Raw genomic sequence first — 16,545 nt, 5'->3', positions numbered from 1 at the left:
GTCTCTGCCTCCCTAACCTGTTCTTCCTCTCACCCATCCCTCCCTCCCACCCCAAGCCGCACCTCCATTTCCTACCTACCACCTCATCCCACCTCCTTGACCTGTCCGTCTTCCCTGGACTGACCTATCCCCTCCCTACCTCCCCACCTATACTCTCCTCTCCACCTATCTTCTTTTCTCTCCATCTTCGGTCCGCCTCCCTATCTCTCCCTATTTATTCCAGTTCCCTCTCCCCATCCCCCTCTCTGATGAAGGGTCTAGGCCCGAAACGTCAGCTTTTGTGCTCCTGGGACGCTGCTTGGCCTGCTGTGTTCATCCAGCTTCACATTTTATTAATAGCAGCAGTCTGTCAGGCTGAGCTGACCCAGACCTGGAGCTGGGCAGTGGGACAGGAGCAGGAGTGTGAATGAAGTGTTGATTCTGACCATTCAAGTACAATGGGCTCTCCAGAATGACCCTGTTTTAACAGAAGGGGATAGAATGACAGAAGGTTCATAAATATCAAAATAAATCATCATTTTTCTTACTGAGATGTGCCACAAAATTCAACCTAGTTCAAAGTCATCGAGCAGTGAGTGAACAAAGTTCTTGATCTATTGACTTCTTGTTAATATTATGTGTGAAAAGGGAGATTATTTAATAAGGAACTGAATGGACACCCAGTATGTCTTAAATATAACAGATTCATATCAATAAATACAGCTAATCATCTCTGCTTATTAGTAATGTTCAATCCTTCACCAGAACTCAAAGTAGATTAAACAGCAGCCCTTACAAATCTGGAGAATATTTGAAGTGAATGGTGCAATCACAGCAGAACAGATGATATAAACCGAGGAAGAAGTTACACACAGGATCAACAAAGCACTGATCGGCAGCTTACAGCAGCTGAGGCCCTGAGTTCTCAGTCAGCTTTAGGTTCAGGGTAGGTTCAGTATCTTTCACTGGGACGACCAGGTGAGACCCTCGAATCAACCGGCTCATGCCCTCCACAGGCCTGATCTTGTTCCTGAGCATCGTCCAGACTCTGAATCAGGTTGCTGTGATCAGAACTGCTGTTGTGGATGGAGTCAGTTGTTGCCAATGACAAATTGATATCACCATCGTTTAGAATCAGCTCAGAATCATCATCATCCTTCAGCTGCTCCTGGTTCTGAGAAGGAGAAGCAATTAGTTTAAGATGCCTGATATTAATTTTGCTTTTATTCAATAACTGGGGGTGTGTGTGTGTGTGGGGGGGGGGAATGAGTGGGTGAGAGTGCGGGGATGTGTGGGTGTGGGTGCCGGGGTGGGTGAGGGGGTAGGGGTGGGTGTGGGTGAGGGGGTAGGGGTGGGTGTGGGTGAGGGTGTGGGGGTAGGGGTGATGTGGGGGTGGGTGAGGGGGTGCTTGTGGGGGTGGGTGTAGGTGAGGCGGTAGGGGTGGGTGAGGGAGTGGGTGAGGGGGTGGATGTGCGTTGTGGGTGAGGGGGTGGGGGGTAGGGGAGGGTGTGGGAGTTGGGGTGGGCATGGGGGTAGGGGTGGGTGTGGGTGAGGGGCGGTAGGGGTGGGTGTGGGTGAGGGGGTGGGTGGGGTTGGGTGTGGGTGAGGAGGTAGGGGTAGGGGTGGGTGTGGGTGAGGGGGTGGGGGTGGGTGAGGGGGTAGGGGTGGGTATTGGGGTAGGGGTGGGTGTGGGTTGTGGGTGAGGGGGTAGGGGTGGGTGTGGGTGTGGGTGAGGGGGTAGGGGTGGGTGTGGGTGTGGGTGAGGGGGTGGGGTGGGTGTGGGTGTTGGTGAGGGGTGCGTGAGGGGGTGGGGGTGGGTATGGGGTGGGTGAGGGGGTAGGGGTGGGTGTGGGTGAGGGTATGGATGAGGGGGTGGGTGGGGTTGGGTGTGTGTGTGGGGGTGGGTGAGGGGGTAGGGGTGGGGGAGGAGGTGGGTGTGGGGTTGGGTGTGGGTGATGGGGTAGGGGTGGGTGTGGGTGTGTGTGAGGATAGGGGTGAGTGTGGGTGTGGTGGTGGGTGAGGGTGAGGGTGTGGATGGGTGAGGGGGTAGGGGTGGGGTTGGGTGTGGGTGTTTGGGTAGGGGTGGGTGTGGGTGAGGGGTGTGTGAGGGGTGGGGGTGGGTGTGGGGTGGATGAGGGGGTAGGGGTGGGTGTGGGTGAGGGCATGGATGAGGGGTTGGTTGAGGGGGTGGGTGGGGTTGGGTGTGTGTGTGGGGGTGGGTGAGGGTGGAGGTGGGTGTGGGGTTGGGTGTGGGTGATGGGGTAGTGGTGGGTGTGGGTGTGTGTGAGGATAGGGGTGGGTGTGGGTGTGGTGGTGGGTGAGGGTGAGGGTGAGGGTGAGGGTGGGGGTGGGTGAGGGGGTAGGAGTGGGGCTGGGTGTGGGTGATTGGGTAGGGGTGGGTGTGGGTGTGGGGGTGGGTGTGGGTGAGGGGGTGGGTGAGGTGGTGGGTGTGGGGTGGCGGTGTGGGATGGCGGTGTGGGTGTGCGGGTGGGTGTGGGTGTGAGTTGGGTCTGGGTGAGGGTGTGGGGTGGCGGTATGGGGGTGAGTGAGGTGGTGGGTGAGGTGGTGGGTGTGGGTGAGGGGCTGGGTGTGGGTGTGGGAGTGGGGGTGATAGTGGGGTTGGGTGAGGGTGAGGGTGAGGATGTGGGTCAGGGTGTGGGGGTGGCTGTGGGTGTGGGGGTGGGTGTGGGTGAGGGGGTGGGTGAGGGAAAGGGCGTGGGTGTGAGGTGGGCGTGGGTGAGGGGTGGGCTGGGGTGAGGGTGAGGGGGTGGGTGTGGGTGAGGGGGGGTGTGGGTGAGGGTGAGAGGGTGAGAGTGGGTGTGGGGGGGGTTGTGGGTGTGGGGGGGTTGTGGGTGTGGGGGTTGGGTGTGGGGTTGTGTGAGGGGATGAGTGTGGGGGTAGGGGTGGGTGTGGGTGAGGGGGTGGGTGAGGGGGTAGGGGTGGGGGTAGGGGTGTGTGTGGTGGCGGGTTGGGGTGGGTGAGAGTGTAGGGGTGGTGGTGGGTGTGGGTGAGGGGGTGGGTGAGGGAATGGGTATGGGTGAGGGGGTGGGTGAGGTGGTCGGTGTGGGTGTGGGGTGGCGGTGTGGGATGACGGTGTGGGTGTGGGTGTGGTGTGTGGGTGTGGGTGTGGGGGTGGGTTGGGTCTGGGTGAGGGTGTGGGGTGGCGGTGTGGGGGTGGGTGAGGGGTTGGGTGTGGGTCAGGGGGTGGGTGTGGGTGAGGGTGTGGGTTGTGTGTGTGGGTGTGGGTGAGGGTGTGGGTGTGGGTGAGGGTGTGGGTGAGGGCGTGGGTGAGGGCGTGGGTGAAGGGGTGGGCGTGGGTGAGGGGGTATGGGTGGGTGAGGGGTTGGGTGTGCGTGTGGGTGAGGGTGAGGGGGTGGGTGGGGTATGCGGGTGGGTGAGGGGATGGGTGAGGGGGTGTGGGCGAGGGTATGGGTGAGGGTGTGGGCGAGGGGGTGGGTGTGAGGGTGGGGTGTGAGGGTGGGGTGTGAGGGTGGGGTGTGAGGGTGGGGGGTGGGTGTGGGGTGTGAGGGTGGGGTGTGGGTGGGCCAGCATTCACTGTCAATCCCTAGGTATATCCCGCAGTTCTAATGTTCCATGTTCTATATCCTGGAGAAGGTGGTAGTGAGCTGCCTCCTCAAACTGGTACAGTCCATAGGGTTTGTGGAGTCACCCACAAAGACATGACAGAGACAGCTCCAGGTTTTTGTAAACGTACACGCACAGATATCGTGATAAAATAGGAATTTATAAAAATATAAGCGTGCATGCACAGGCAGCTAGCATTTACAGAAAAGCCATAGATGGATGTGAGCTGCTGGCATTGGACAGTGTGTGCTGTTAGCCGCTGGCCAATGAAATAGCTTCGCTGAGTGAGAGCTGGGATTCGTTTGAGTGTCCAACATTTGGACAGTATGAATATCTGGAAGTTGGGAGGAACTAAACCAATGACAGACCTCCCTACAGCTCCTCTCTGATTAAAGTATGGAGCTTCATATAGTGAGCACAGAAAGATACAAACCCTAGCTCCCTCCAGCTTCTAGAAACTTCTGGGAAAAGCAACCAGGCAGATGTGCAGACAATAAGATGTTCTCACCTCATAGGCCAGGGGGCTGGTCAGGAGCCTGGCAACTGGACCACAGCAGCTGGGCAATGTGCTGGTGAGGGGGGGGCCACTGTGTGTTAGTATTGGCTTCAAATAACTGGGTAACTGTGTGAAGGAAAACAGCTTCACAAACTGGCTGTATGTGGAGAAAACAGGAGATGGACAACAACAGGAACTGAGTGACAGAAACCTGAGAGTCCCCCCTACTCAGGAGGGGGGGTGAGGGGGGAGAGATTCCCCCCATTAGACGGGGTAATACAGAGACTTGCCTTTCACAGTGAGATGTTGTCTGGAGCGCAGAAGCTGAGTTGGCTGGGGGGCTTGTCTGTAATTTAATGGGACACCAGCAGCAGGGTTTACTTCCCAAGTTAATTCACAATTTAATGACCAGCTGAAGTCAGTCTGATGGTCCTGCCCTCTAAGCTCGCTCCGCCACCTCCGTCATGATGGCCCTCAGGTTTAACTCAACACCAGTCATTTCTTGACCCAAAGTGTGGTGGTCCTGTGGAGTTCATTACTTCAGGAAGTAGTTGATGCCAAAACATTGAATACATTCAAGAGGCAACTAGAAATAGCACTTCGGGTGATTGGAATCTAAGGCTTATGGGGAGAGAGCAGGATTAGGCTATTGAGTTGGATGATCAGCCACGATCGTGAAGAATGGCAGAGCAGTCTCACAGGACTGAACGACCTCCTCCTGCTCCTATCTTCTATGTTTCTATGAATCCTTTAGGATCCTGATGACTTTCACTTTCCGTAAGGCACCACTAACAAATTTCAGAGAATGCCTACAGGATAGAGGCCATTCAGCCAGTCATGTCTGTTTTGGCTCTCTGGAGGAACAATTTGTCTTGTATCTCTTCCTTTAGACCTGAATATTTTCATTCTTCAGGTTATTTGTCTGATCCCCTGTTTAAGTATGAATTGAACCTGCCCACACCACACATTCAGGCAGTGCATTCCAGAAACCCAACCACTTGATGCACTCCTGAGATGCTGCTTGGCCTGCTGTGTTCATCCAGCCTCACATTTTATAATCTTGGAATTCTCCAGCATCTGCAGTTCCCATTATCACTTGATGCACAAGACGGATTTTCCTTGTCTCGCCATTGCTTCTTTTAACAATTAGCTTAAATTTGCACCCTCGATCTCTTGATCCTTCCACCAATGGTGCCAGTGTTTCATCTCAGCTCTGCCTAGACCCCTCACGATTTTGAAAATTTCTATCAAATTTCGTCTCAGACTTCTCAGAACAAACCCAAACTCTTCAATCATTTCTTATTGCAGAACCTTCGCATCCCTGAACAATTCCTATATTCACATTCTTCCTGCAGAATAGTGCTGAGAACTGTACATAATACTTCAGCTCAGGTCTAACAAGTATCTAAGGTTCTACAGTAGATCTGTAGTTTGGGATGTGGATGTTGTGGTTGGATGGCTCGCTGAGCTGGTTTGTTGTTCCGCAGAGGTTTCATTACCCTGCTGGTAACATCCTCAGCGCAGCCTCCGATGAAGCGCCGTTGTGTTTTCCTGCCTGGTTTTTAAACTCTGGAGCCCATTCAGATGGATTACCTCACTTCCGGTTTTCCTTCACAATCGAGCCTACATGGGGCAGATGGCTTTCCTCATGGAGAAACAGCTTCCAGGAATTCCCGTGCTTGTCTCTGCTTTGTCTGTCCCAATCAAACTGGTGGTTTTCCTTGTCCATGTGGATGGAGGTGAGTGAGAATTGGTCATGTCTTTTGGTTACCTGTTGATGTTTGTGTACTCTTGTGGTTAATTTCCTTCCTGTCTGTCCAATGTAATGTTTGTCACAGTCTCTGCAGGGAACCTTGTGTATGAGTTGGTCCTGTCCTTAGTGGGTAACGGGTCTTTGGTTCGGGTTAGCAGTTGGCATCGGGTTGATGTGGGGCTCAACACAACTGGGTCCACAGACATGACAGAGAAATTACGTGCTAAAACACTTTATTCCTAGACAGTACCAACCAGGACGAGACAACTGATTTAGAACGAGCCATTGGCATCAGTCCATAGATTGCAAGAGCCAAGAAACTAGCCAAACTAACCCACCAAAACGCCAAGAATAAAGCAGGCACCTGGATAAGAAACATTTCAGATGGGAAACTGACAATCACAGAGCAAACTGCTCCCATTCGCGGACTCAACTTCAACGACAGAGAAGCTTTTGCCCCAGAGTGGGGGACTCAATTACTAGGGGTCATGAGTTCAAAGTGAGAGGAGGAAAGTTTAAGTGAGATATGCATGGAAAGTTCTTTACACAGAGGGTGGTGGGTGCCTGGAACGCGTTGCCAGCGGATGTGGTAGACGCAGACACGTTAGCGTCTTTTAAGATATATTTGGACAGGTACATGGATGGGCAGGGAGCGAATGGACACAGACCGTTAGAAAATAGATGACAGGTTAGACAGAGGATCTTGATCGGCGCAGGCTTGGAGGGCCAAAGGGCCTGTTCCTGTGCTGTAGGTTTCTTTGTTTCTTTATTTCTTATGTCAACAAAACAGAATTTCTAGCCACTCTGAAGACTAACACCATCAATGAAGAAACACAACAAGCTGTAAGACAGACAGTGATCCCAACACTGACCAGAAGGAGCAAACTTAACCCTCTTAACACATCAGAAAGGAAGGCCCTAGAAAGACTGAAAAAGGACAAAAACATCATATTACTACCAGCAGACTAAGGGCACCTGACAGTAATACAAAACAAACGAGGCTACTCCTCCAAGGCAGAGACAGCACTAGTCACTGTGAACACATACCAGCCCCTTTTCCTGGGTTTAAGTCCTCTGTTTCTCAACAGAGGATTCCTCATCAACGTGGGTGATATAACTCTTAGCCAGGTCCAACCCATTTCCTTCACACTAACCTCACCCCTTCTCTTCCCTCCTACAACACTCACATGATCCTCCTGCTCATTTTCTCCCCAACCAGCATCCACATCGAGACGATTATCAGTCGCCATCTCCAGCAAAATGCTGCCACCAAACACGTATTCCACCGCCCCCTCATTCTACTATCAGCCTTCTGCCAGGACCATTTCCCACCCCCCACACTTCACTGCACTTTCTCCTGCAACAACATAAAGAACAAAGCAAAGAACAAAGAAAATTACAGCACAGAAACAGGCCCTTCAGCCCTCGAAGCCTGCACCGATCCAAATCCTCCAGCTAAACCTGTTGCCTATTTTCCAAGGATATGTATCCCTTTGCACCCTGCCCATTCATGTATCTGTCGAGCTACATCTTAAAAGACACTATCATGCCTGCCTCTACCACCTCCGCTGGCAACACGTTCCAGGCACCCACCACCCTCTATGTAAAGAACTTTCCACGCATATCTCCCTTAAACTTTCCTCCCCTCACTTTGAACTCATGGCCCCTAGTAATTGAGTCCCCCACTCAGGAAAAAGCTTCTTGCTATCCACCCTGTCTATACCCCTCATGATTTTGTAGACCTCAATCAGGTCCTCCCTCAATCTCCGTTTTTCTAATGTAAATAATCCTAATCTACTCAACCTCTCTTCATAGCTAGCACCCTCCATACCAGGCAACATCCTGGTGAACCTCCTCTGCACCCTCTCCAAAGCATCCACATCCTTTTGGTAATGTGGTGTCCAGAACTGTACGCAGTATTCCAAATGTGGCCGAACCAAAGTCCTATACAACTGTAACATGACCTGCCAACTCTTGTACTCATTACCCTGTCCAATGAAGGAAAGCATGCCGTATGCCTTCTTGACCACCCTATTGACCTGCGTTGCCACCTTCAGGGGACAATGGACCCGAACACCCAGATCTCTCTGTACATTAATTTTCCCTAGGACTTTTCCATTTACTGTATAGTTCGCTCTTGAATTGGATCTTCCAAAATGTATCACCTCGCATTTGCCTGGATTGAACTCCATCTGCCATTTCTCTGCCCAACTCTCCAGTCTATCTATATTCTGCTGCATTCTCCAACAGTCCCCTTCACTATCTGCTACCCCACCAATCTTAGTGTCATCTGCAAATTGCTAATCATGTTTGTATATCACAAACAACAGTGGTCCCAACACTGATCCCTGTGGAACACCACTGGTCATCGTTCTCCATTTTGAGAAACTCTTTTCCACTATAACTCTCTGTCTCCTGTTGCCCAGCCAGTTCTCTATCCATCTAGCTAGTACAACTTGGCCCTGAAAGAGTAACACCTGCCCGTTTACTCCATTCCCACTATCCATGAGGCCAAACACACCTTCACTCAATCTAGTCTACTGTATTCACTGCTCACAATGTGCTCAACTCTACTGTGGGCAAACAAAACACAATCTGAGTGATTGCTTTGCAGAACACCTTCGTTCTGTCCCCAAACAAAAAAGAATCCTGAGCTTCCAGTTGCCGGCCATTTCAATGCACCACCTTGCTCCCTGGCCAACATCTCTGTCTCTGGCTTGCTGCAGTGTTCCAGCAAAGTCCAATGCAAGCTGGAGGAACAACACCTCATTTTCCACTTGGGAATTTTAGAACATTCTGGCCTCAACACTGAGTTCAATAATTTTAGAACCTGACCATCTTTTCCCATCTCATAGAAAGACAGAAGATAGGAGCAGGAGGAGACCTTTCGGCCCTTCAAGCCAGCTCTGCCATTCATCACAGTCATGGCTGATCATCCAGCTCAATAGCCTAATGCTGCTTTCTCCCCAGAACCTTTGATCCCGATTACCCCACGTGCTATATCTAGCCACCGCTTGAACACATTCAATGTTTTGGCATCAACTGCTTCCTGTGGTAATGAATTCCAAAGGCTCACCACTCTTTGGGTGAAGAAATGTCTCCTCATTGCCGTCCTAAATGGTGTACCCGAGTCCTCAGACTGTAGCCCCTGGTCCTGGACACACCCAACATCAGGAACATCCTCCCTGCATCCAACCTGTCCAGTCCTGTTAGAATTTTGTAATATCTCCGTGAGATTCGCCCCCTTCATTCATCTGAACTCTAGCGAAAACAATCCAAACCTAGTCAGTCAAACTCTCCTCATACATCAGTCCTGCCATCCCCAGAATTTATCCTATTAAACCTTTGCTGGACTCCCTTGAGAGCAAGCACATCCTTCCTCAGAAAAGGAGGCCAAAACAGCACACCATATTCTAAGTGTGGCCTCACCAAGATCCTGTATAACTGCAACAAGACATCCCTGCTCCTGTACTCGAAACCTCTCGCAAAGGCGGCCAACATACCATTTGCCTTCTTTACCGCCTGCTGCACCTGCATGCTTACCCCCACCCCCATACCCTAGGCTCTGTCATGCCATGGGCTGCTTTCAGCACAGCCAACCCATTCTCACCTACTCACGGTCCCCATTAGCAACTTCTTCTTTTCTCCCAGTTTATTGTGATCCATCCATTTGTCTGTCTAACTGTCATTCCCTCACTCTGGCCTATTGTTCATTCCTTTAATCCTATCCCCACTCTGACTTCAACACATATACCACCCCTTCCTGGCGAGTATCAGTTCTGAAGAGGAGACACTGGACTCAAAACATTAACTCTGCTTTCTCTCCACAGATACTACCGGACCTGCTGAGTTTCTCCAGCATAACAAAGTGTGGAGCTGGATGAACACAGCAGGCCAAGCAGCATCTCACGAGCACAAAAGCTGACGTTTCGGGCCTAGACCCTTCATTAGAGTTTCTCCAGCAATTTTGTTCAGCTGGAAGCCTGACACTGCCTCTCGTGTCCATCATCTGACTTGGAGCACCCCCTGCTGGCTCTCCTGACACATGGCAACACTCTGAGATAACAAGGTGTAGAGCTGGATGAACGCAGCAGGCCAAGCAACATCAGAGGAGCAGGAAGGATGACCTTTCGGGCCTAGATCCTTCATTTGCATGACAACACTCTCTCTGGTTCTGCAGAAGTCAAATGAAATGGACAAACGTATGGGTGGATTCTGCTTTATACAAAAACATTTTGTTCACCTGTTCCTCATTCCATCATAATCCAATGTGGACAGAGGGCAGTAGGCTCTGAATTGCAATGTTAGGGTTGGTAGGAGAGTTGGGAGAAGCATTAGTGTCACAAGTTAAGATAAACTCAGGAGATTACTCGCACCCCAAGACTGATGGTTACTGAACGACTGGACTTTCTGTAACGGTCAGATCATTGTGCAAACCATTCAGACTTCTGGAGGTCATTGAAACATAGAAACTTAGGAGCAGGAGGAGGCCATTCAGCCCTTCGAGCCAGCTCCACCATTCATCATGATCACGGCTGATCATCCAACTCAATAGCCCAATCCTGCTTTTTGCCCATAACCTTTGATCCCATTCACCCCCAAGTGCCATACCTAGTCATCTCTTGAATACATTCACTGTTTTGACATCAACTGCTTCCTGTGGTAATGAATTCCACAGGCTCACCACTCTTTGGGTGATAAAACATCTCCTCATCTCTGTCCTAAATGGTTTACCCCGAGTCCTCAGATGTGATCCCTGGTTCTGGGCACACCACCATCGGGAACATCCTCCCTGCATCTACCCTGTCCAGAACACAGGCTGCACTGCACCAGCTCTCAGGAAAGACAGAGGTGAATAGAATTCGTACAGGGTGTGACCCGGGTGCTGACCGGCGGTGTTAAAGGGGCAGTGATTTTGGATGATAATACAAGGTGCCTTCACCCCGTGGCTAGTGAATCTCTGACCGACAGGGAGTGACCAACAGGGCCACAGGCTGACAGGGAGTGACTGACAGGGCCACAGGCCATACAGAGTGACCGACAGGGAGGGACCGACAGGGAATGATCGATAGGAGCGCAGGCCGTACGGAGTGACCGACAGGGAGTGACTGACAGGGCTTCAGGCTGTACGGAATGACCGACAGGGCCACACGCCATACAGAGTGATAGACACGGAGTGGCCGACACAGAGTGACCAACACAGCGACAGGCCGACACAAAGTGACCGACAAGGCCACGGGCCGACACAGAGTGACCGACAAGGTCACAGGCTGACACAGAGTGACCGACACGGCCATAGGCCGACACAGAGTGACCGACACGGCGATAGGCTGACACAGAGTGACCAACAAGGCCACAGGCCCATACAGAGTGACCAACATGGCCACAGGCCGTAGTCTCTCATACAACAGTATTAATTGAGTGAGCTGGTGAGAGGTCCTGCATTAGAAACATAGAGACAGCAGCTCCAGCTGTACTAATAGCCACTGTTTGAGTAAAGGATACTTGTGATCAAATGTGTACCACAGCCGGAACAGCCAGGCACTCTCGGCTTTAGTGTTCCTTCTCTCCGCTTCTGGACCATCCTGAGGAATGGGAAATGGAAAGGGTTTGAATCCTCAGTAATGCATACAGATTCCCAAAACAAAAACCTCCCAATTCCCATATAACAAAGTGTGGAGATGGATGAACACAGCCAACCGAGCAGCATCAGAGGAGCAGAAAGGCTGGTGTTTCGGGTCGGGACCCTTCTTCAGAAACCTGAATTAAAAAGAAGAGTCCAGATCCGAAATGTCCAGCAGGCTGCCTGGCCTGCTGTGTTCATCCAGCTCTACACCTTGTTATCTCAGATTCTCCAGCATCTGCAATTCCTACTGTCTCTGTAACAATTTTAACCTCGCAATTCCCACATCCTCTCAAAACTAGTCAATCAGAGCAACAGTATTTCCTGTACTCTCATTGATCACAGGATTACCTGATCAAGCTTGAGACTACTTGGTGAGTGTAAGGAAATCTTTCTGCTGACACACAGTCAGGTAAAATCAGAAACTGGCTGACTCAGAAACACTCTGACATCTTTACAGCTAAGATTCCCAGGTCAGTGAACAAAGAACAGTGAGTCATATTTATGGAACTATCAAAGATACAATCAGCTCATGGCCTCTCTCTGGGCTATTGATGCTAATTACATTTCTGTTTCACATGAAAAGCAATAGATTTCAGTGAAAAATTAACTGGTCAAGATCAGCTCAATATTAATGAGGAAGTATTATGCATATGCCAGTGTTTCCCCAACGCACTCACCTGCTGTAAATGGTCAATATTTGCAGATTGTTCTTGTTCAGGATTGACACCTACCCTGGAAAACAATTCAAAATATGTTCACTTCAACACTTGAAACCGCTGACCATTTTTGACATGAAAATGGATACACTGCAGCTGGAGATTTACATCAAACTTTCAGGCTTGCCCACCAAACTGCAATTGCACTCTTTAATGTCTCACCCATTCACCCCGTTTCTCTTGTTATACGCTTAAGGTTTAAACTAAGTCCAAGTCGACAATTTTAGTGAGAGCTTCTTTCAGTTAACCACATTCTATAAAACTCACCTCTCATTGATTCCTAGCTCCCCATATTTACACCCAATTAACTCTTCATTATTAGGTCTATCGCCAGTTCCCTTATTTAATTAGGGACTCCTTCAAACCTTATTAGAAAAAACATAATATTCATATGCAATAATAACAAAACAAACAGAATGACAATACATTACTATTTTATTTTTTGCGCATTAAATGTCCAAGCATCCTTTTCCAGTTTCTAAAGCCGTTTCCCTAAAAGAACATAGAACATTACAGCACAGTACAGGCCCTTCAGCCCTCGATGTTGTGCCAACCTGTCATACCGATCTGAAGCCCATCTAACCTACACTATTTTTACTGCCTCACTGAGGGAGAAGTTAAGGTACGTTTTACTGCGCTTCTGATTCCTTTAGATTCAATATACAATAGACAATAGGTGCAGGAGTAGGCCATTCGGCCCTTCGAGCCAGCACCACCATTCATTATGATCATGGCTGATCATCCACAATCAGTATCCTGTTCCTGCCTTGTCCCCATAACCCTTGATTCCACTATCTTTAAGAGGTCTATCCATCTCTTTCTTGAAAGTATCCAGAGACTTGGCCTCCACTGCCTTCTGGGGCAGAGCATTCCATATATCCACCACTCTCTGGGTGAAGAAGTTTCTCCTCAACTCTGTTCTAAATGGCCTACCCCTTATTTTTAAACTGTGTCCTCTGGTTCTGGACTCCCCCATCAACGGAAGCATACTTCCTGCCTCCACAGTGTCCAATCCCTTAATAATCTTATATGTCTCAATCAGATCCCCTCTCATCCTTCTAAACTCAAGTGTATACAAGCCCAGTCACTCCAATCTTTCAACATTCCGGGAATTGACCTCGTGAACGTACGCTGTACTCCCTCAATAGCCAGAATGTCCTTCCTCAAATTTGGAGACCAAAACTGCACACAATACTCCAGGTGTGGTCTCACCAAGGCCCTGTACAGCTGCAGAAGGACCTCTTTGCTTCTATACTCAATTCCTCTTGTTATGAAGGCCAGCATGCCATTAGCTTTCTTCACTGCCTGCTGTACCTGCATGCTTGCTTTCATTGACTGATGTACAAGAACACCTAGATCTCGTTGAACTTCCCCTTTACCTAACTTGACTCTATTGAGATAGTAATCTGCCTTCCTGTTCTTGCCACCAAAGTGGATAACCACACATTTATCCACATTAAACTGCATCTGCCATACATCTGTCCACTCACCTAGCCTGTCCAAGTCACCCTGTATTCTCATAACATCCTCCTCACATTTCACACTGCTACCCAGCTTTGTGTCATCGGCAAATTTGCTAATATTACTTTTGATGCCTTCATCTATATCATTAATGTATATTGTAAACAGCTGCGGTCCCAGCACCGAACCTTGTGGTACCCCACTGGTCACTGCCTGCCATTCCAAAAGGGACCCGTTTATCACTACTCTGCTTCCTGTCAGCCAGCCAATTTTCAATCCAACTCAGTATTTTGCCCCCAATACCACGTGCCTAATGATTCCCATGATAAAGCGCAACCTTGACCTCCCTTTTCCATAAGAAACATTTTTAAGTACAATAACTTAAATAAAAAACCGAAAGAATAGTGGGTGCCGTAAATCAGGAACAAAAACAAAGTTGCTGGAAAAACTCAGCAATTCTGGCAACATCTACGAAGGAAAAAACAGAGTCAACGTTTCGGGTCCAGTGACTCTTTCTCAGTACAATAACTTTGTTGATTTTCTATATCCAGTTTCATCTGTGCTTTCTTCATCAGTGGCTTCCTTAATAATGAAATATTTTACTGGGCAATGTACCTGCACTAATGAAAGAACAGATTCCAGCTACTTTGTACAGAATGACCACCCTGTGTGATTTGGATGAAGCAACTGAATGTAATATTTCCAAATTTGCAGATAACACTAAGCTGGGTGGCAGTGCAGGCTGCGAGGAGGATGCTAAGAGGCTGCAGAGTGACTTGAACAGACTGTCTGAATGGGCACACGCAATATAACGTGGAAAAATGTGAGGTTATCCACTATGGTGACAAAAACAGGAAGGCAGATTACTATCTGAATGGTGGCAGTTTAGAAAAAGGTGAGCTGCACTGAGACAAGGTATCACAGTCTAAGACTAAGGGGGAAGCCATTCAAGGCTCAGATGGGGAAGAATTTCTTCACTCAGAGAGCCGTGAATCTGTGGAATTCTCTCCCACAGGAAGCTGTCGAGGCCAGTTCATTAGATATATTCAAGAGGGAGCTGGACGTGGCCCTTGCAGCTAAAGGGATCGAGAAGTATGAGGGGAGGGTGGGAATGGGATTCTACTCCTGTACCTATTTTCTATGTTGCTGTGTTTCAAAGGTTTGAACATATTGTCATCCTCAAATCATCAACTCATAGAACTCCCAACTTAGAATCATGAAATTTTACAACAGAATAAGGCCATTCGACCCACTGTGTCTGTACTGGCTCCTGAACGAGATACCCAGCTAGTCCCACTCCCCAACACTTTCTCTGTAGCCCTCTAAATTCATCCCTTTCAAACAAATATCCAGCACTCTTTTGGAACCTCCTGAGGAACTCACGTTCGCCACTCTCCCAGGGAGCGCATTCCAAATCCTAACAACTCTGAGTAAACAAGTTTCTCCTCATCTCACTCCTGGTTGTCTTGTTGACAGTCTAGAAATTGTGATCCCTAGTTACTGATGTACCAACTAGTAGAAACAGGATATCCTTCTTTACTCTGTCAAAGATGTTTATAATTTTGAACATCACAAAAGATCATCTCTGAATCTTCTTTGCTTCAAACCAAATAACCACAGGTGCCTACTGGATAGACAACACCAATAGGACACACTGGCCACACTACCCCATATCAAGAACATATCAGAGCTGACAATGAGGCTTCTACAACCAAGAGGAATCATGGTAGGCCACAAACACACGGCCAGACTACAACAAACACTCACAAACACCAAAGACCTCATACCCATGACATGCAGGACCAACTGTTACAAAATACCTTGAAATGGCTGCAACAAATATTACAATTGGCCAGACTGGAAGAAAACTAGCCATTAGGATATACAAATACCAGTTAGCAGCAAAATAACATGACAAATGTTCCCTCATCCCAGTGCATTCGAACAATGAAGGCCATCAATTTAACTGGGACAATGTGACCATCCTAGCTCAAGCCAACCACACGCACAGGAATTTCTGGAGGCCTGGTTTTCAACCTGTAATGTAATCAACAGACATGTGGAATTAGGCCCCATACATTAACCCATACAGAGCAGAACCAGCAATTACACAACCAACTTAACAGATCGGATCATACAAATACCAAGCAGAGGCCGCACTGATGATGTTACTTAGCATAGTGACAAAACATCCGTATGAAACCCGCCAGCTTGGCGAGCAAGCCAACAGCCTCATTAAGCCAATCATAATCCTTGCAAAAGGAACTCTAGATAATTAGTTAGTTTGAGAACGTTTGAACTGCAGAGAGAGATGTTTGTGGTTCTGAATCCTGTCCATCACTTCTGTAGTGAGGTCGGGAAATGACTATGTCCATTCCTGAGTTGAACCATCACACTATGACATGCTGATGTCTGGCTCTCAGTGCAGCATGGAGTTCACATTGTTGGAGAGCCTTGTTATGCACAACTGTCACACAACTGTGATTGGGGGCCACACACTGACTAAGTGATCAGTGATAACAGTAATGTCTGCTGTCAGTCAGTGAGAGTGTTCATGTGTTTACCTTCCACTACATTATTTATCCTCTCCTGCTCCACCTCCCGCTCTGGAAGCATTATCCATCATTGCTGAGCTACAGAATCGCTTGCTGAAGTTGGAGACCTCACCTGATTTGAAGCCAGGATAACATTGGTGTTGTTCCTCCACCGAAGACCCAGACAGTGAAGAAGACAATGAGAAGAGTGGTAGTGAACATCATTTGACGTGCATAGGTCGCAGTGTCTCGAATGGCCAATGCAAACGCCATTGCCCCCCTCAAACCTGGAACACAGGGTCATTCATATCTTACACACTGAACGAAAATACAACTGACTGCATCGAAACACACCACACACTGCATGTTGTTACAACAACCACCTCCATTTATAT

The 16,545-nt window shown here is 48.9% G+C and overlaps 1 protein-coding gene across 1 annotated transcript in view; it reads right to left on the bottom strand.

Annotated features, from left to right (window-relative positions):
• Positions 1-314: 314 nt before the first annotated feature.
• Positions 315-16,545, bottom strand: part of slc9a6a (solute carrier family 9 member A6a) — a 92,726-nt gene continuing 76,495 nt past the window's right edge. The window contains 6 exon segments of the mRNA XM_059651307.1: positions 315-972; positions 974-1,153; positions 4,073-4,178; positions 11,319-11,398; positions 12,117-12,171; positions 16,284-16,437. Coding sequence (XP_059507290.1) covers positions 880-972; positions 974-1,153; positions 4,073-4,178; positions 11,319-11,398; positions 12,117-12,171; positions 16,284-16,437 — 668 coding nt within the window. The 3' untranslated portion in view covers positions 315-879.

Source organism: Stegostoma tigrinum, chromosome 15, assembly GCF_030684315.1.
Source record: "Stegostoma tigrinum isolate sSteTig4 chromosome 15, sSteTig4.hap1, whole genome shotgun sequence".
Lineage (NCBI taxonomy): Eukaryota > Metazoa > Chordata > Chondrichthyes > Orectolobiformes > Stegostomatidae > Stegostoma > Stegostoma tigrinum.
This window is presented reverse-complemented; position numbering and strand designations above follow the sequence as displayed.